General features: G+C 46.6%; 1 protein-coding gene across 4 annotated transcripts in view; it reads left to right on the forward strand.

The window, feature by feature from the left end:
- LOC140716743 (uncharacterized) overlaps positions 1–20,062 on the forward strand; it is a 256,747-nt gene that overhangs the window by 145,658 nt on the left and 91,027 nt on the right. For all 4 annotated transcript variants that reach the window (XM_073029551.1, XM_073029548.1, XM_073029550.1 and 1 more), the window contains 2 exons: positions 7,502–7,569; positions 12,106–12,194. In XM_073029551.1, the coding sequence (XP_072885652.1) occupies positions 7,502–7,569; positions 12,106–12,194 (157 nt within the window). The remainder of the gene's footprint in view (positions 1–7,501; positions 7,570–12,105; positions 12,195–20,062) is intronic.

Raw genomic sequence — 20,062 nt, forward strand, 5'->3', positions numbered from 1 at the left:
GACACAACTGCGCAAGTGTGTGGATATCAGCTGGTTAGAAGAGCGAGAAGAGTTTAAAAGGAGACAGTTATTTCTTCAGCGGTTTGATCGAGGGACGACTGCGCAAGTGCGGGAACGTCAGCCAGTTAGAACAGCATTAGGGAACTAGAGATGCAGTTTGATAACCTTCGTCTGGTCAGGGAGAGTGAGGAAGTGATAGAGAGGAGTTATGGGCAGGTAGTCACACCGGGGCCTCAGGAAACAGATAAGTGGCTAATAGTCAGAAGAGGGAAGGGCAGGATTCAGAGTCTAGAGAGCACCCCTGTGGCTGTCCCCCTTGACAATAAGTACTCCTGCTTAGGTACTGTTGGAGGGAACCTGGGGGAAGCAACAGTGGCTGTGCCTTGGGCACAGAGTCCGGCCCTGTGGCTCAGAAGGGTAGGGAAAGGAAGAGGATGGCAGCAGTGATAGGGGACTCTATAGTTAGGGAGTCTGACAGGCGATTCTGTGGATGCAGGAAAGAAACATGGATGGTAATTTGCCAGGGTCTGGGATGTTTCTCACTGGGTCCACCTCTTTTTGGGCGGGTGTGACCTGTACAAAAAGGACAGGTTGCACTTGAATCCTGGGGGACCAATATCCTGGCGGGCAGGTTTGATAGAGCTGTTGGGAAGGATTTAAACTAGTTTGGTAGGGGGGTGGGAATCAGAATGTGAGTGCAGGGATTAAGGTAGAAGGACAAGAGCATGATGCGAAGAGTTCTGAGTTGATGAGGAAGGACAGGCAGGGGACAGAACATAATTGTAGCCAGTTAAAGGGGTTGAAATGTGTCTATTTCAATGCTAGGAGTATTAGGAACAAGGAGGATGAACTTAAAGCATGGATTAGTACGTGGAACTATGATGTTGTGGCCATTACTGAAACTTGGTTGGAGGAAGGGCAGGATTGGATGATGCAGGTCCTGGGGTTCAGGTGTTTTAAAAGGAATAAGATGGGAGGTAGTAAAGGGGGGGGGGAGTGGCATTGCTGGTCAGAGATATTATCACGGCTATAGAAAGGGAGGACGCTGCAGAAGGAGTGTCTGGGTCAGTCAGAGGGGCTTATGAGAAATATAGGGTAGCCAGGAAGGAGCTAAAGAAAGAACTTAGGAGAGCTCGAAGGGGGCATGAGAAGGTCTTGACATGTAGGATTAAGCAGAACCCCAAGGCGTTCTATGCGTATGTGAAGAATAGGAGGATGACGAGAACGAAGGCTAAAGGATAAAGAGGGCAACATGTGCCTGGAGGCGGAGGAGGTTGGGGAGGTCCTAAATGAATACTTTGCTTCAGTATTGACAAGTTAAAAGGATCTTGATCAGGATGAGGTTGAAGTAGAGTGGGCCTGTGTGCTGGCCAATGTGGAGATTAGGGAAGAAGTAGTGCTGGATCTTCTTAAAACATTAAGATTGATAAATCCCCAGGGCCGGATATGATACACCCCAGGTTGTTGTGGGAATTGAGAGAAGAGATCGCAGGAGCATTAACCATGATCTTTGAATCCTCTTTGGCTGCAGGGGAAGTGCCGGAGGACTGGAGAATGGCAAATGTAGTTCCCTTGTTTAAAAAAGGTAATAGGGAGAAACCTGGGAACTATAGACTGGCGAGTCTTGTGTCGGTGGTATGCAAACTACTGGAAAGGATTCTTAAGGATAGGATCTATGAGCATCTGGAGAAGTACAGTCTACTCATGGATAGTCAACATAGCTTTGTGAAGGGAAGATCGTGCCTCACGTGCCTGATTGAGTTTTTTGAAGAGGTAACAAAAGAAATTAATGAGGGTAGGGCAGTGGATGTGGTCTACATGGACTTTAGCAAAGCATTTGACAAGGTCCCTCATGAGAGACTCATCCAGAAAGTCATGAGGCATGGAATAAGTGGAACCTTGGCTGTTTGGATAAAAAATTGCCTTAAAGGAAGAAAGCAGAGGGTAGTAGTGGAAGGAAAGTATTCTGCCTGGAGGTTGGTGACTAGTGGAGTGCTGCAGGGATCTGTCCTGGGACCCCTGCTATTTGTGATTTTTATAAGTGACCTGGATGTAGAGGTGGAAGGATGGGTGAGTAAGTTTGCGGATGACACGAAGATTGGAGGAGTTGTGGATGGAGCTGTAGGTGGTCAAAGGTTACAAGAGGATATAGACAGGCTGCAGAGTTGGGCAGAAAAATGGCAGATGGAGTTCAATCCGGATAAGTGTGTGGTGATGCATTTTGGAAGGACAAACCAGAAGACTGAGGATTAATGGTCAGTTACTTAAGAGTGTGGATGAACAAAGGGACCTTGGGGTTCAAATCCATACATCCCTCAAGGTCGCTGCACAGGTTGATAGAGTAGTTAAGAAGGCCTATGGGTTGCTAGGCTTCATTAACAGGGGGATTGAGTTCAAGAGTAGAGAGGTCATGTTGCAACTCTACAAATCTCTAGTGAGACCGTACTTAGAGTATTGTGTTCAGTTCTGGTCACCTCATTATAGGAAGGATGTGGAGAGGGTGCAGAGGAGATTTACCAGGATGTTACCTGGTTTGGAGAACAAGTCATATGAAGCAAGGTTAGCAGAGCTGGGACTTTTCTCTTTGGAGCGTAGAAGAATGAGAAGGGACTTGATAGAGGTCTACAAGATTATGAGAGGCATAGATAGGGTGGATAGTCAGTACCTGTTTCCCAGGGCACCAATAGCAAACACCAGAGGGCATATGTACAAAATTAAGGGAGGGAAATTTAGGGGAGACATCAGGGGTAAGTTTTTTTACACAGAGGGTTGTGAGTGCCTGGAATGACTTGCCAGGGATGGTGGTGGAGGCTAAAACATTAGGGGTATTTTAGAGCCTCTTGGACAGGCACATGGATGAAAGAAAAATGGAGGGTTATGGGGTAGAGTGGGTTTAGTACTTTTTTTAAAGGATTATATGGGTCAGCACAACATGGAGGGCTGAAGGGCCTGTACTGTGCTGTAGTGTTCTATGGTTCTATGGATATCCTGAAGTGGGAAGGAAAACAGCCATAGGAGAAAGAGAACCAGACTAAAATAATAGATAGGGATAGGGGTAAGGGGGGGGGGGCAGGGGTATCAATGGAGGTCTGTGAGTTGACCCTTACCCCCATCCCTATTTATTTTAGTCTGGTTCTCTTTCTCTTTTCCCCCCTCACTATAATCTCCCCCAGTCCTACCTTTCTTTCTCTTTTATTTCCCAAAATTCTCCACCTTCTCCCTAGCCCATTTCCCTCCAGCCTATCACTTCCCAGCTCTCTACTTTATTCCTCCCCCCCACTTCTTATCCCCCCTCGACCATCCCATGTTACTTCACTCCTGATGAAGGGTTTTGGCCTGAAACATCGTCACTACCTCCTCCCATAGATGCTGTCTGGCCTGCTGAGTTCTGCCAGCATTTTGTGTTTTTATAGGTCATGGTACAGATTGGTACCAACGACATAGGTAGGAAAAGGGAGGAGATCCTGAAAACAGACTACAGGAAATTCGGAAGATTGTTGAGAAGCAGGAACTCAGAGGTAGTAATGTTGGGATTACTGCCTGTGCCACGTGACAGTGAGTATAGGAATAGAATGAGGTGGAGGATAAATACGTGACTGAGGGATTGGAGCAGGGGGCAGGGATTCAGATTTCTGGATCATTGGGACCTCTTTTGGGGCAGGCCTGACCTGTACAAAAAGGACGGGTTGCACTTGAATCCCAGGGGGACCAATATCCTGGCGGGGAGGTTTGCTAAGGCTACTGGGAAAAGTTTAAACTAGAATTTCTGGTGGGTGGGAACCAAACTGAAGAGACGGAGGAAAGGGCGGTTGGCTCACAAATAGAGAAAGCTTGTAGAGTGTGCGAGAGGGAAGACAACGCAAGTGATAGAGAAGGGATGCGTTCAGACTGATGGTTTGAGATGTGTCTATTTTAATGCAAGGAGTATTATGAACAAAGCTGATGAGCTTAGAGAGTGGATCAGTACTTGGAGCTGTGATGTTGTAGTCTTTCCAGGGACTTGCATGGCTCAGGGGCAGGAATGGTTACTTTGAGTACCAGGCTATAGATGTTTCAGAAAGGACAGAGAGGGAGGAAAAGAGGTGGGGGCGTGGCACTGCTGGTCAGTGATGGTGTCACGGCTGCAGAAAAGGAGGAAGAAATGGAGGAATTGTCTACTGAATCTCTGTGGGTGGAAGAACAGGAAGAGGTTAACTCTACCCCACTGGGTGCTTTTTATAGACCACCCAATAGTAACAGGGACATCGAGGAGCAGATTGGGAGACAGATCTGGAAATGTGTAATAATAACAGGGTTGTCGTGGTGGGAGATTTTCATTTTAATTTCCCAAATATTGATTGGCATCTCCCTAGAGCAAGATGTTTAGATGGGGTGGAGTTTGTTAGGTGTGTTCAGGAAAGTTTCTTGATGCAATTTGTACATCAAAGCGTACAAGAGGAGAGGGTGTATTTGATTTGGCATTGGGAAATGAACCTGGTCAAGTGTCAGATCTCAGTGGGAGAGCAGTTTAGAGATCGTGATCATAATTCTGTCTCCTTTACCATAGCATTGGAGAGGGATAGGAACAGACAAGTTAGGAAAGTGTTTAATTGGAGTAAGGGGAGATATGAGGCTATCATGTAGGAAGTTGGAAGAATAAATTTGGAACAGATGTTCTCGGAAATATACGGCAGGAATGTGGCGAATGTTCAGGGGATATTTGCGTGGAGTTCTGTATCGGTTTGTTCCAGTGAGATAAGGAAACGATGGTAGGGTGTACAAAGACTGTTGTAAATCTGTTAAGCCTTACTTCTAATTATTACCCATTACCCGATGCAAGAACACAGTATTATGGAGGATAAAGCAACAGCTTTTTATTAGTAGCTCGCTACTACAGAGAGCCCTCGTGAGGCACACACAGGGGTCTCTCTCCCAAAGCACATAGAGATACAGAGTTTTTATACCATTTTTTTCAAGTATGTAGGAAACAATTGTTTAGCTACCCCCATAGTCACATGCTCAGCAACAGTGTTATTTCGAGACAAAAGACCACTTAATCACCTTAAAAGGCAGCCATGTTCAGACAACCGGGACAATGTGCACAATGACATAACTTCTAATTTTTCAACCATCGTTCCACATATTTGGAGGCAAAGTATAATTAGATTACCATATCCTGCAGGTGCAAAAGCCAACGACGTGTACGTAGCTTGACACCTAATTTTTACATGTCAGCAGAACAAAAGAAAAGCTTATGAAAGTTTCAAAAAGCTAGAAGATTATAAGGCTAACAGGAAGGAGCTTAAGAAGGGAAATAGGAGAGCCAGAAGGGGTCATGAGAAGGCCTTAGCGAGCAGGATTAAGGAAAACCCCAAGGCATTCTACAAGTATGTGAAGAGCAAGAGGATAAGATGTGAGAGAATAGGACCAATCAAGTGTGACAGTGGAAAAATGTGTATGGAACTGGAGGAGAGAGCAGAGGTACATAATAAGTACCAGTATTCTCTACGGAAAAGGATCTTGGTGATTGTAGGGATGACTTACAGCGGACTGAAAAGCTTGAGCATATAACTATTAATAAAGAGGATGTGCAGGAGCTTTTTGAAAGCATGAAGTTAGATAAGTCACCAGGACCGGACAAGATGTACTCCAGGCTATTGTGGGAGTTCAGTGAGGAGATTGCTGAGCCTCTGGTGATGATCTTTTCTCTGTTTCTATGTTAGCTTATTAGCACTAAGTTATTGCAAGCTTATGAGCACTAAATTAGAAACACAGAAAACCTACAGCACAATGCAGTTCCATTTGGCCCACAATGCCATGCCGAACATGTCCTAACCTTAGAAGTTATCTCGGGTTATCCAAAACCCTCTATTTTTCTAAGCTCGATTTACCTATGCAAGAGTCTCTTAAAAGACCCTATCTTATCCGCCTCCACCATTGTTGCCGGCAGCCCATTCCACGCACTTACCACTCTCTGCGTTTTTAAAAAAAAAAAAACAACTTACCCCTGATATCTCGTCTGTATCTACTTCCAATCACCTCAGAACTGTCCCCTCTCCTGCTAGCCATTTCAGCCCCGTGAAAAAGCTTCTGACTATCCATATGATCAATGCCTCTCATCATCTTGTGCAACTCTATCAGGTCACCTCTCAGCCTCCGGCGCTCCAAAGGCTGAGTTCACTCAACCTATTCTCATAAGACATGCTCCCCAATCCAGGGAACATCCTTGTAAATCTCCTCTGCACCCTTTCTATGGTTTCCACATTCTTCCTATAGTGAGGCAATCTGACCTGAGCACAGTACTCCAAGTGGGGTCTGACCAGGGTCCTATATAGCTGCAACATTACCTTTCGGCTCCTAAATTCAATCCCGTGGTTGAAGAAGGCCAATACACCGTATGCCTTCTTAACAACAGAGTCAACCTGCGTAGCAGCTTTGAGTGTTCTATGGACTCTGATCCCAAGATCCCTCTGATCCTCCACACTGCCAAGAGTCTTGCTATTAATGCTATATTCCGCCATCATATTTGACATACCAAAATGAACCACCTCACACTTAACTGGGTTGAACTCCATCTGCTACTTCTCAGCCCAGTTTTGCATCCTATCAATGTCCTGCTGTAACATCTGACAGCCCTCCACACTATCCACAACACCTCCAACCTTTGTGTCATCAACAAACTTACTAACCCATCCCCCCACTTCTTCATCCAGGTCATTTATAAAAATCACAAAGAGTAGGGGACCCAGAACAGATCCCTGAGGCACACCACTGGTCACCAGCCTCCATGCAGAATATGACCCATCTACAACCACTCTTTGCCTTCTGTGGGCCAGCCAGTTCTGGATCCACAAAGCAATGTCCCCTTGGATCCCATGCCTCCTTACTTTCGCAATAAGCCTTGCATGGGGTACCTCATCAAATGCCGAGCTAAAATCCAGATATACTGCTTACATGAGAGGCATCTACTACTCTTGCTTCATCAAAGTGTTTAGTCACATCCTCAAAAAATTCAATCAGGCTCGTAAGGCACGACCTGCCCTTGACAAAGCCATGCTGACTATCCCTAATCATATTATACCTCTCCAAATGTTCATAAATCCTGCCTCTCAGGATCTTCTCCATCAACTACCAACCACTGAAGTAAGACTCACTAGTCTATAATTTCCTGGGCTATCTCTACTCCCTTTCTTGAATAAAGGAACAACATCCACAACCCTCCAATCCTCCGGAACCTCTCCTGTCCCCATTGATATTGCAAAGATAGCAAAAACTTAGTGCTAATATGTTAGCAAGAACTTAGTAATAAAAAGTTTGCAATAACTTATTACTAATTAGCTCACAATAATATATTGTTAATAAGCTAGCAATAACTTAGTGCTAATAAGTTAACAATAACTTAGTGCTGGTATGTAAGCAATAACTTAGTGCTATTATGTTAGAAATAACTTTGTGCCATAAACTCCCAATAACTTTGTGCTAATAAGTTGGTGGCGTTTCCACACTCTGATTACTGTTGCAGATTGAAAGCTCCAAGTCAAAAGAACATAAAAGTGGCAGAAATACAGCAACCAAGCAGTGTAGTAGCACGTAAGTATGCGCATTATCTTGCTCTTCATTGAATGTAGAAGTTAGAATGCAACATTAAGTTGGAAACTGAAGAAATGTATAAAGAAACAAAGGATCAGGTGTAGATAGTTATATTTGTAGGTGCTGCTGCTGCCGACCTGATGTTTACAGAGTAACCAGAGAACATTACAGCACAGAAACAAGCCTTTTGGCCCTTCTTTGCTGTGCCAAACCATTTTTCCACCTAGTCCCACTGAACTGCACCTGGCCCATATCCCTTCATACACCTCTCATCCACGTACCTGTCCAAGTTTTTCTTAAATGTTAAAAGTGAGCCAGCATTTACAACTTCATCTGGTAGCTCATTCCAAACTCCCACCACTCTCTGTGTGAAGAAGCCCCCCTCTAATGTTCCCTTTAAATTTTCCCCCCTTCACCCTTAACCCATGACCTCTGGTTTTTTTCTCCCCTGGCCTCAGTGGAAAAAGCCTGCTTGCATTCACTCTATCTATACCCATCATAATTTTATACACCTCTATCAAATCACCCCTCATTCTTCTACGTTCCAGGGAATAAAGTCCGAACCTATTCAACCTTTCTCGGTAACTCAGTTTCTCAAGTCCCGGCAACATCCTTGTAAACCTTCTCTGCACTCTTTCAACCTTACTAATACCCTTCCTGTAATTTGGTGACCAAAACTGCACACAATACTCCAAATTCGGCCTCACCAATGCCTTATAGAACCTCACCATAACATTCCGACTCTTATACTCAATGCTTTGATTTTATAAAGGCCAATGTACCAAAAGCTCTCTTTACGACCCTATCTACCTGTGACGCCACTTTTAGGGAACTTTGTATCTGTATTCCAAGATCCCTTTGTTCTACTGCACTCCTCAGTGCCCTACCATTTACCTTGTATGTTCTACCTTGGTATGTCTATCACTCGGTTTCACTATTGCTTTTAGTATGGTCCCTAATGGTGGGCCGATTCAGAAGATTAAGGTATGTGGAATCCTTGGAGGAGACGTGGATAGGATTGAAAATTGACTTGAGGATATCTGAGCGAGGTCAGTGGCAGGTGGATGTTGTTCTGATTGGAGATCTAGGACTGATGGTGTTGCACAGGTGCCCGTGCTGGATTCCTGTTAGTGATACATGTAAATGATTTGTTTGAAGATGTAGATGGGATGATTAGTAAGTTTGCAGACAAGACAAAAGTTGGTGGAGTTGTGGATATTGAGGAAGGCTGTCCAAGATACAGGAGGATAATGATAAGTCTGAAATATGGGCAGAGAAATATGTAAGGTGTTTCACTTTGCGGGTCAAATATCGTTAATAGCAGAGAGATCTTGGGGCACTAGTCCGGGGTAGCAGAAGTCAAGATGATGTTTAGCCTGGTTTAGGCCAAACATTTAGATTAAATGTTGGTGGTGCTGTTTATTGTTGGACCATACACTTTCCAACATTGTATTTCATTTGCCACTTCTTTGTCCTTTCCCCTCAACTATCTAAGTCTCTCTACAGGCTCTCTGTTTCCTCAACACTATCCGCTCCTGCTCTTTGTATCATCGGCAAATTTAGTCACAAATCTATTAATCCCATAGTCCAGATCATTGACATACATCATAAAAAGCAGCAGTCCCAAACTGACCCCTGTGGAACTCCACTGGTAACCGGCAGCCAGCCAGAATAAGATCCATTTATTCCCACTCTCTGTTTCCTGCTGATCAGCCAATGCTCCACCCACGCTAGTAACTTCTTTGCAATTCCATGGGCTCTTATCTTGCTAAGCAGCCTCATGTGTGGCACGTTGTCAAAGGCCTTCTGAAAATCTAAGTACACCACATCTACTGCATCTCCTTTGTCTACCCTGCTTGTAATTTCCTCAAAAAATTGCAATAGGTTTGTCAGACGGGACTTTCCTTTCAGGAAACCACACTATCTTGTCATGTGCCTCCAGGTACTCGATAATCTTATCCCTAACAACCAATCCAACAACTTCCCAACTGCTGATGTCAGGTTAACAGGTCTATAGTTTCCTTTCTGCTGCCTCACACCCTTAAATAGCGGAGTAATATTTGCAATGGCAGAATCTATCGATTTGTGAAAGATTATCGTTAATGCCTCTGGACTCTCTCCAGCTACTTCGTTCAGAACCTGAGGGTGCATTCCATCAGGTCCAGGAGATTTATCCACCCTCAGAGCATTAAGCATCTTGAGCACCTTCCAAGTCATAATTTTCGCTGCACATACTTTACTTCCCTGACACTCTTGAATATTTATCTGGATATTGCCTGTGAGGAGAAGTTGGATTTGGTCATTACATTACATGGAGATTTTGGAGAGGGTACAGATGAGGTTTACCAGGATTTTGCCTGTGTGGAGAAGTTGGATGAACTGGGATCGTTTTCCCAGGAGTGTTTGTGGCTAAGGGGCAACTTGATAAAAGTTTATCAAATCATGAGTGTCATAGAACACTATGGCTTATAAACCTGCTCTTAAGCCAATCTAGTCTATGTCAAACTATTAACCTCTTTCCATTGACCTGCCTCCAGACCTTAGCCCTCCATACCCTTCCTATCCAAATTTTTCTTTAATGTTGAAACAACACCACTTCCACTGGTATCTTGTTCCACACTCTCACCACCTGGAGCGTGGAAACAGGTTCACCGCTTTGGTGAGTGAGGCAATGATTATGAATAAACATAATGATTATTTATTTACAAACAGTATAACATTCACCAAACATCTAAATCCCCCCCCCCCCAGGTTACACAAACAACAGTACAAAATGTTCAACAAACAGATACTTAGCTAAGAGTAGGCACAGGCCTTCTGGAGCATACTTTCCCGATTGTTCTTCAGCACTCGTATGTCCTCAGTGGCCCCTGGAGACATAAAAGAAAGAGACTGAGCCTCCCGCACGTGAGGTATCTGAAACCAGGCACTGGCAACCAATGGGAAAAAGCTGCTGCATCCTTCAAATGGGCAAGGCGATGGAAGCGGCTTTCGACTGGTGCAGTAACACACAAGGCAACCAATGGGAAAAAGCTGCTGCATCCTTCAAATGGGCCAATCAATGGAAGCGTCTTTCGACTGACACATAAACTAAACCCCCTCATAACACCATATTCCATTTAAACATTTCACCTTTTGCCCTTAACCCATGACTTCTAGTTCTTATCTCTTTCCTGGTCTGGAAGTGTTAAGTACTGGAGGCATAGCCTTCAGATAAGACAGAGATTTACAAGGCAAGTTTTTTATTCAGAAAGTGGTTGGTGCTGCCAGGGGAGGATAATGAGGCACTTATACATGGATATGAATGGGCAGGGAATTGAGGAAAATGAGTTTCTGCAGAGATAATGAAAATCAACAGACATTTCATCCAGCATCTTGTGGAGGGATTTAGATCATGGGGTTAATTTAATGTGGCATAATGGTCATTACAGACATAACTGAAGGCCTGTTCCTGTGCTGTGTGTTCTACATTATTAACATTGATAAATATTCATAATGATTTGATTCCTGGCCAAAGCACAGGCTTGAATTGCCTTCTGTGGTATTCATTATTTGTGGCTGGTCTTGTTTGGCTTCGCCCGTCTTGCTGATACACATTGAAAACTGGTGCAGTTGACACAGTCTGAGAACTGTGCCTGCTGAGTCGATACTTCCTGTGGAGGAATGAGATGATTCTGTGGGTGGAACAACTGCTGCTCTGACTCACTCTGCCTATGGGACCAAAGCTTTTTGTAGGCAGGGCCATAGAGGGATTTTGGATGGCTGGTTCTGAACAATTCCTTGTGTTAAGTTCTCTGGAATGAGAAAGCACAACATGACTAAACTAAAATTAGCCCACTATATCTGCTGCATTTATCTGAAGGAGAGAAATTATATTCTTTAATAAAATAATCATTTTAACAGTACATAAAATCAATTGATGCATTCTCAATTCCTCTGCCAAAGACCAATAATACTTCGGCATTGGAGTTGCCCCTTGCTTATCATGTTTCGTACAGAGACAATATGCATTTCTGGTCTCAACATCTCATTATGAATTGAAATTGCTGGTGTGCAGTATTTGATTTGATTAAGATCATAAGAGATAGCAGAATTAGGCCTGCGGTTCATTGGGTCTGCACCATTATTCCATCACGGCTGATTTATTATCCCTCTCAGCCTCGTTCTCCTGCTGTTTCCCTGTAACCTTTGACTCCTTTACTAGTGAAGAATCTATCAACCTCTGCTTTGGATACACCCAATGACTTGGCTGCCACAGCCGACTTGGGCAAGGAATTCCACAGATTTCCACCCTTTGGTTAAAGAAATTCCTCCTCATCTCTGTTCTAAATGGACATCCCTCTATTCTGAGGCTATATTCCAATGTCACATTTTGTCTTTGGGGAAGCTTGTTTTTGAACGTGACCTTGAATTTTATGTGCTGGCGGTCTACCCACAGATAGGGAACTGTGGCGTGCCAATAGAGGATCCTTTTTATTTTGAAATATTTTACAAAACTTGACCGCATTGTTACAGCTTGTTTTTTTCTATAATTAGTTTTAACTTGAAGAAGATTGCCAGGAAAAAGGAAAAGAAGCAGCAAAACCCAGTAAAACATTTGTCAAGTATCTACCAGGACCAAATCGGTGAGCAGGTTACTGTTGGTTATGTACATAAGCAAACCTTTGAAAGAAAAAAAACATGCCATTTTAGAAGTTTATTCTCCCAGAACAGTTATTCTGATCAACCATTCCAGTTAGCTCCCCCTACCCACCCCTGTTCTATCTATTACCTCAGTCATGTGCTGTGAACACTTTTTATAATGCTATTTACAGTGTAAGTACATGGTATTTCTGCATTTATGCACATTTTATTCTATATCGGCACTTCTAACACTATTTTTAAGTCATTTAAGCTGTACAGATGTTGAATGTTTTTTGCTGCATGGCATGCCCTGATGAACACACCAGAGCAAATTACTAATACCTCTAGATGTATGTAGTGAATAAAGTTAGTCCTTGAATGTTCTTATTGACTGACATTATTGGAGAGCTTATTTAATCATAAGGATTCTGGGCTTTACAGCAAGCTCACATGAGTGAAAAAGCCTTGTCTGTTAAAGGCAACTGAAAACATACAGTTCCTATAAAAAGTATTCACCCTCCTTGTAAATTTTCATGTTTTATAACATTGAATCGCAGTGTATTTAATTTGGCTTTTTGACACTGCTCAACAGAAAAAAAGACTCAAAGTGAACAAAAAATCTATAAATTGGTCTAAATTTATTACAGCGAATAAATCCAAAATAATTGATTGCATAATTACTCACCCTCTTCAAGTCAGTATTTAGTAGATCCACCTTTGACAGCAATTACAGCCTTGAGTCTGTGTAGATGGGTCTCTGTCAGCTTTGCACATCTGGACACTGCAATATTTCCCCATTCTTCTTTACAAAATTGCCTAAGCTCCATCAGATTACATGGGGATCGTGAGTGAACACCCCTTTTCAAGTCCAGCCACAAATTTTCAATTGGATTAAGGTCTGGACTCTGACATGGCCAGTCCAGGACATTAACTTTGTTGTTTTTAAGCCATTTCTGTGTATCTGGCTTTATGTTTAGGGTCATTTTCTTTCTGGAAAACAAATCTTTTCCCAAGTCGCAGTTCTCTTGCAAACTGCATCAAGTTTTCCTCCAGGATTTCTCTGTATCTTGCTGCATTCATTTTACCCTCTACCTTCTCAAGCCTTCCAGGGCCTGCTGCAATGAAGCATCCCCACAGCATGATGCAGCCACCACCATGCTTCACAGGCAACAGCTGTCAGATGTGCAGTCTCTCCCATCTCAGCCACTGAAGCTTTTAACCCTCCAGAGTTGTCATAACAACACACACAAAATGCTGGTGGAACACAGCAGGCCAGACAGCATCTATAGGGAGAAGCGCTGTCGATGTTTCGGGCCGAGACCCGTCAGGACGAAGGGTCTCGGCCTGAAACGTCGACAATGCTTCTCCCTATAGGTGCTGTCTGGCCTGCTGTGTTCCACCAGCATTTTGTGTGTGTTGTTTGAATTTCCAGCATCTGCAGATTTCCTTGAGAGTTGTCATAAGTCTCCTAGTAGCCTCCCGCACTCGTCCCCTTCTTGCATGGTCATTCAGTTTTTGAGGATGGCCTGCTCTAGGCAGATTTTGGCTGTGCCACATTCTTTCCCCAGCTACACTCCGAGGGATATTCTGTGACTTGGAAATTATCTTGTATCCATCCCGTGACTGGTGTTTTTCAATAACCTTATTGCGGAGTTGCTTGGAGTGCTTCTTTCTTTGCCTTCATGGTGTAGTGTAGTGGTCACCGACCAGTCACAATCGACTGGTCGATCTTTGAGACTTTCCCAGCAGATCCTGAAAAAAAAATGAAAAATGCGCACCGGGTAGAAAAGACCGGAAGCAAAACCCCACAACTCGGAAACAACCTCTCTTTACAAACAGCTCTCCGCAGTGGGAGCACCACTACATCATTATCCTCATCGGCAACTACCTATCTATATAATGCTCAAGTTACAACACTTCTCCCCTTTTAAATTCCAACATTCCCCACATGTGAAGGAAATGGGAAACGAAAAACAGTGGTGTCATTAGCTTGTGTACCTCTGAAACTTATACTAGTGTCTTAATAACAGTTTACCAATACAAAACACCTGAAAAATGTGGCAAGTTCAACATTCAGTCTAACAAAGGAAACTGTCCATTCAAATATTCAGTCTGTCAGGAGGTTTACGAGGGCGCTGTGCTGCAACAAATGAAAATTATTAAACTTAAATACAGGAGTTGTTTTACTGACAGACGCCTTACAGACCGTCTCAGACTGGCTATGTGTAGTTTTCAGCCAAATTTCAGGGAAATAACAGAAAAGTATTCAGCCCCAGTCATCACACTGAGTACAACAGCCAATTTTTATTTATTTATTTTTCATGTTGAAATAAAATTAAATAATGAAACATAGAATTAAAGGTGTTGTAATGTGAACATTATAAAAATAAGTAATACCAATTAAAATAATGGTAACATAGCAACATTTCCACTACGGAAAGCCGCCTGCAAAGAGATACTGCTTCCGGGGCTGCGAGCCTCCACTTCTAGTCCCTTCTGCCCTGTGCGCATGCGTGTCTAAACGATTTAGTAGGTTGATCTTGCCCTTCACTAAGCTGAGGTAGGGGATCTTGGGCTTAAAAACGTTGGCGACCACTAGTGTAGTGTTTGCCAGGATACTGACTCACCAGCAGTTGGACCTTCCAGATACAGGTGTATTTTTACTACAATTAAAACTCCTTGACTCCATTCAGGTCTTCAAAAACAGATCTCCATTTAACTAAATATGTGAATTGCACCAGTGATGATTTGATATGTTGTAGCGGTGTGCTACACACAGCGCTAAAATAACGACACGGAGTCGGTAAACTGCAATTAAAGATGATTTTATTCGAACTTCATAGCCTTGCTTTAAAGCCTCCCTCATCCCGCCCTCCCCGGGCGCGGATGCTCTAAGGGACACGTACTCACAAACCCCCGCAGGCTTTTTCCCTTTGTTGCGGACCTGGCCTTTGTGCCTGTGCGCTGGCTATTTGTGAGCCGGTTCTAGTGCGCTAGGAAGTGGGTCGCCACATAACCCCCCCCCCCCAGAACCGGCGATACACCCCCCAATGTCCACAGTCTGGGCCGGACCCTGTTTGGGAGGTTGGCCTCTGCGCCGCGGTGCCGGAAACTCGACCGGTTGTGCCAGGAACACATGGACCGGTTTGAGTCGGTCCACCGTGAAAACCTCCTCTCTCCCCCCAACGTCCAGCACGAACGTGGTCCCGTTGTTCCTGAGCACCGTGAATGGCCCCTCGTAGGGCCGTTGCAGCGGTGGCCGATGCCCGCCCTGTCGTACAAACACAAACTTACAGTTCTGCAGGTCTTTGGGTACGCAGGTCGGGTTCAGCCCATGCTGTGAAGTGGGTATGGGGGCCAGGTCACCGAGCCTCTCACGTAGTCTGCCCAGGACTGCTGCGGGTTCTTCCTCTTGCCCCCTTGGGGCTGGTATGAACTCCCCGGGGACGACCAGGGGTGCGCCGTACACCAACTCGGCCGATGAGGCGTACAGATCGTTTTTGGGCGCCGTGCGGATGCCGAGCAGGACCCAGGGAAGCTCGTCCACCCAGTTAGCTCCTCTCAGGCGGGCCATGAGAGCCGACTTTAGGTGACGGTGGAAACGCTCCACTAGTCCGTTGGACTGTGGGTGGTAGGCAGTTGTGTGGTGTAGCTGTGTTCCCAAAAGGCTGGCCATAGCTGACCACAGGCTGGAGGTGAACTGGGCGCCTCTGTCAGAGGTAATGTGGGCCGGTACACCAAAGCAAGATACCCAGGTGGCAGTCAGTGCCCGGGCGCAAGATTCGGAGGTGGTGTCGGTGAGCGGGACCGCCTCTGGCCATCTTGTGAACCGGTCCACGATAGTGAGGAGGTGCCGCGCTCTGCGCGACAGTGGCAGGGGGCCCACGATATCCACGTGAATGTGGTCGAAACGCTGGTGGGTGGGGTGGAACTGCTGCGGCAGAGCTTTGGTGTGCCGCTGCACCTTGGCCGTTTGGCAGTGCATGCACGTTTTGGCCCATTCACTGACCTGCTTGCGGAGTCCGTGCCAAACGAACCGGTTGGCTACCAGCCGGACAGTTGTCCTGATGGAGGGGTGCGCTAAGTTGTGAATGGAGTTGAAAACGCGTCACCACCAGGCTGCCGGGATGACGGGACGGGGCTGGCCGGTGGCGACGTCACAGAGTAGGGTCCTCTCACCTGGGCCTACAAGGAGGTCCTGGAGCTGCAAACCGGAGACTGCAGTCCTGTAACTAGGGATCTCCTCGTCTGCCTGCTGCGCCTCTGCCAGTGCTGCATAGTCCACCCCTTGGGAAAGGGCATGAATGTTAGGGTGAGAGAGCGCGTCCGCCACAACATTGTCCTTACCCGAGACGTGCCGGACATCCGTTGTGTATTCAGAGATGTAGGACAGATGGCGCTGCTGGCAGGACGACCAGGGATCGGACACCTTCGTGAACGTAAAGGTAAGCAGTTTGTGGTCCATGAACGCGGTGAAGGGCCTTCCTTCTAAGAAGTACCTGAAATGCCGGATTGCCAGGTATAGCGCCAACAGTTCCCGGTTGAAAGCACTGTATTTGAGCTCGGGTGGTCGTAGGTGTTTGCTGAAGAACGCCAGGGGTTGCCAGCACCCCTCGATGAGTTGTTCCAGCACCCCACCGACTGCCGTGTTAGATGCGTCCACTGTGAGGGCGGTAGGGACGTCCATTCTGGGGTGCACTAGCATTGTGGCGTTCACCAAGGCTTCCTTCGTTTGAATGAAAGCGGCGGCGGACTCCTCGTCCCAGGCAATGTCCTTGCCCGGACCCGACAGCAGGGCGAACAGAGGGCGCATGATTCAGGCAGCTGAAGAGAGGAAGCGGTGGTAGAAATTGACCATACCTATGAACTCCTGAAGGCCTTTGATCGTGGTGGGTCGGGGGAAATGGCGGACAACATCTACCTTAGCGGGAAGAGGGGTTGCCCCGTCTTTAGTAATCCTGTGGCCCAGGAAGTCAATGGTGTCGAGCCCGAACTGGCATTTGGCTGGGTTGAGTGTTAGACCATATTCACTCAGTCGGGCGTAGAGTTGACGGAGGTGGGACAGATGCTCCTGACGACTGCTGCTGGCTATGAGGATGTCATCCAAATAGATGAATGCGAAGTCCAGGTTGCGTCCCACCGCGTCCATTAACCGCTGGAACGTCTGTGCGGCATTCTTCAGACTGAATGGCATGCGGAGGAACTCGAAAAGGCCGAACGGGGTGATGAGAGCCGTTTTGGGGACGTCGTCCGGATGCATCGGGATTTGATGGTATCCTTGGACGAGGTCTACCTTGGAGAAGATCCGTGCGCCGTGCAGGTTTGCTGCAAAGTCCTGAATGTGCGGCACAGGGTAGCGGTCCAGTGTTGTAGCCTCGTTCAGCCTGCGGTAGTCGCCGCACGGTCTCCAGCCCCCTGTCGCTTTGGGCACCATGTGCAGGGGGGAGGCCCATGGGCTGTCAGACCGCCGAATGATCCCCAATTCCTCCATCCTCTTGAACTCCTCCTTCGCCAGTCGGAGCTTGTCCGGGGGAAGCCGCCGAGCACAGGCGTGGAGGGGTGGTCCCTGGGTCAGGATGTGGTACTGTACGCCGTGTCGGGACATGGCTGCCGTGAACTGCGGTGCCAGAACCGATGGGAAATCCGCCAGGACTCTGGTGAAGTCATTGTCGGACAGCGTGATGGAGCCGAGGTGTGGGGCTGGCAACTGGGCTTCACCCAGGGAGAACGTCTGAAAGGTCTCGGCATGAACCAATCTCTGCCTTGGCAGGTCGACTAGCAGGCTGTGAGCCCGCAAAAAATCCGCGCCCAGAAGCGGTTGGGCTACGGCGGCTAGTGTGAAGTCCCACGTGAACCGGCTGGAGCCGAACTGTAGCTGCACCGTACGGGTGCCGTAGGTCCTTACCGTGCTGCCGTTCACGGCCCTCAGGGGGGGACCCGGTGCCCTGTTGCGGGTGTCGTAACTCGTCGGAGGTAAGACGCTGATCTCGGCACCGGTGTCGACCAAAAAACGGCGTCCCGACCTCTTGTCCCACACATACAGGAGGCTATCCCGATGGCCAGCCGCCGTAGCCATCAGCGGCGGCTGGCCCTGGCGTTTCCCGGGAACTGGCAGGGTGGGCAACAACGGCGGGCTTCTGCGCCCCACCGCTGGTGGTAGAAACACCAGTGTTCGTTGGGCTCCCCACCCCTGCCTCTGGGGGTAGCTGGCTCTGCAGCCGGCCCTGGACTGGTTTGCTGCTGGGAGCGTAACCGGGTGATCTGTGTGATGGACGCCCCACTCACCTTCTTGGCGTTCCACAGCAAGTCCGCCCGGGTTGCCACCTTCCGGGGGTTGCTGAAATCCGCGTCGGACAGCAGCAGGCGTATGTCCTCGGGCAGCTGCTCCAGGAATGCCTGCTCAAACATGAGGCAGGGTGTGTGTCCGCCGGCCAAAGACAACATCTCATTCATTAAAGTCGATGGAGGTCTGTCTCCCAAGCCATCCAGGTGCAGTAAGCGGGCAGCCCGCTCGCGCCGTGAGAGTCCGAAAGTCCTTAGGAGCAGGGCTTTGAATTCCGTGTACTTGCCGTCCGCCGGGGGAGACTGTACGAACTCCGCAACCTGGGCCGCTGTGTCCTGGTCGAGGGAGCTCACCACGTAGTAGTAACGTGTGTCCTCTGAGGTTATCTGCCGAACGTGGAATTGGGCTTCTGCTTGTTGGAACCATAGGTGAGGTCGCAGCGACCAGAAGCTTGGCAGTTTCAACGAAACTGCATGAACAGATGCGGCGTCGGTCATCTCTGGTCCAAAAATCGTTTGGACCGTCGGGGTCACCAATTGTAGCGGTGTGCTACACGCAGCGCTAAAATAACGACACGGAGTCGGTAAACTGCAATTAAAGATGATTTTATTCGAACTTCACAGCCTTGCTTTAAAGCCTCCCTCATCCCGCCCTCCCCGGGCGCGGATGCTGTAAGGGACACGTACTCACAAACCCCCGCAGGCTTTTTCCCTTTGTTACGGACCTGGCCTTTGTGCCTGCGCGCTGGCTATTTGTGAGCCGGTTCGAGTGCGCTAGGAAGTGGGTAGCCACAATGTCATATTAAAGGGGGTGAATACTTAAGCAATCAATTATTCTGTGTGCTGTATTTACAATTTGTAGAGATCTGTTTTCAGTTTGATATGAGAGTCTCTTTCTGTTGATCAGTGTCAAAAAAGCCAAATTAAATACACAGTGATTCATTGTTGTAAAACAATACAACATGAAAAATTCCAGGGGGGTGGGTGGGTTGAATACTTCTTTACACTGTAAAAGCCAAAGAGAGGGAATTATTAGAGCAAAGATGAGTGAGAAGTTAGAGGATTTGGGAAGCTTTTAAAAACCAACAGAAGCCAACTAAAAAAGTCCAAGAAGGTAAAGATGGAATACAAAATAAGCTAACCAAGAATATTAAAGAGGAGATGAAAACTTCCTTCAGATACATAAAAAGTCAAGTCAAGTCACTTTTATTGTCATTTCGACCATAACTGCTGGTACAGTGCATAGTAAAAATGAGACAACGTTTTTCAGGACCATGGTGTTACATGACACAGTACAAAAACTAGACTGAACTACATAAAAAAACAACACAGAGAAAGCTAACACGAGGAAATCTGCAGATGCTGGAAATTCAAACAACACACACAAAATGCTCGTGGAACACAGCAGGCTACGCAGCATCTATAGGGAGAAGTACTGTAGAAGTACTATAGGGAGAAAGCTACACTAGTCTACAGACCTACACAGGACTACGTAAAGTGCACAATAACAGTGCAGGCATTGGAATAAATAATAAATAGGACAATAGGGCAGTAAGGTGTCAGTCCAGACTCTGGGTATTGAGGAGTC

This window comes from Hemitrygon akajei, chromosome 26 (genome assembly GCF_048418815.1).
Source record: "Hemitrygon akajei chromosome 26, sHemAka1.3, whole genome shotgun sequence".
NCBI classification, from domain to species: Eukaryota; Metazoa; Chordata; class Chondrichthyes; order Myliobatiformes; family Dasyatidae; genus Hemitrygon; species Hemitrygon akajei.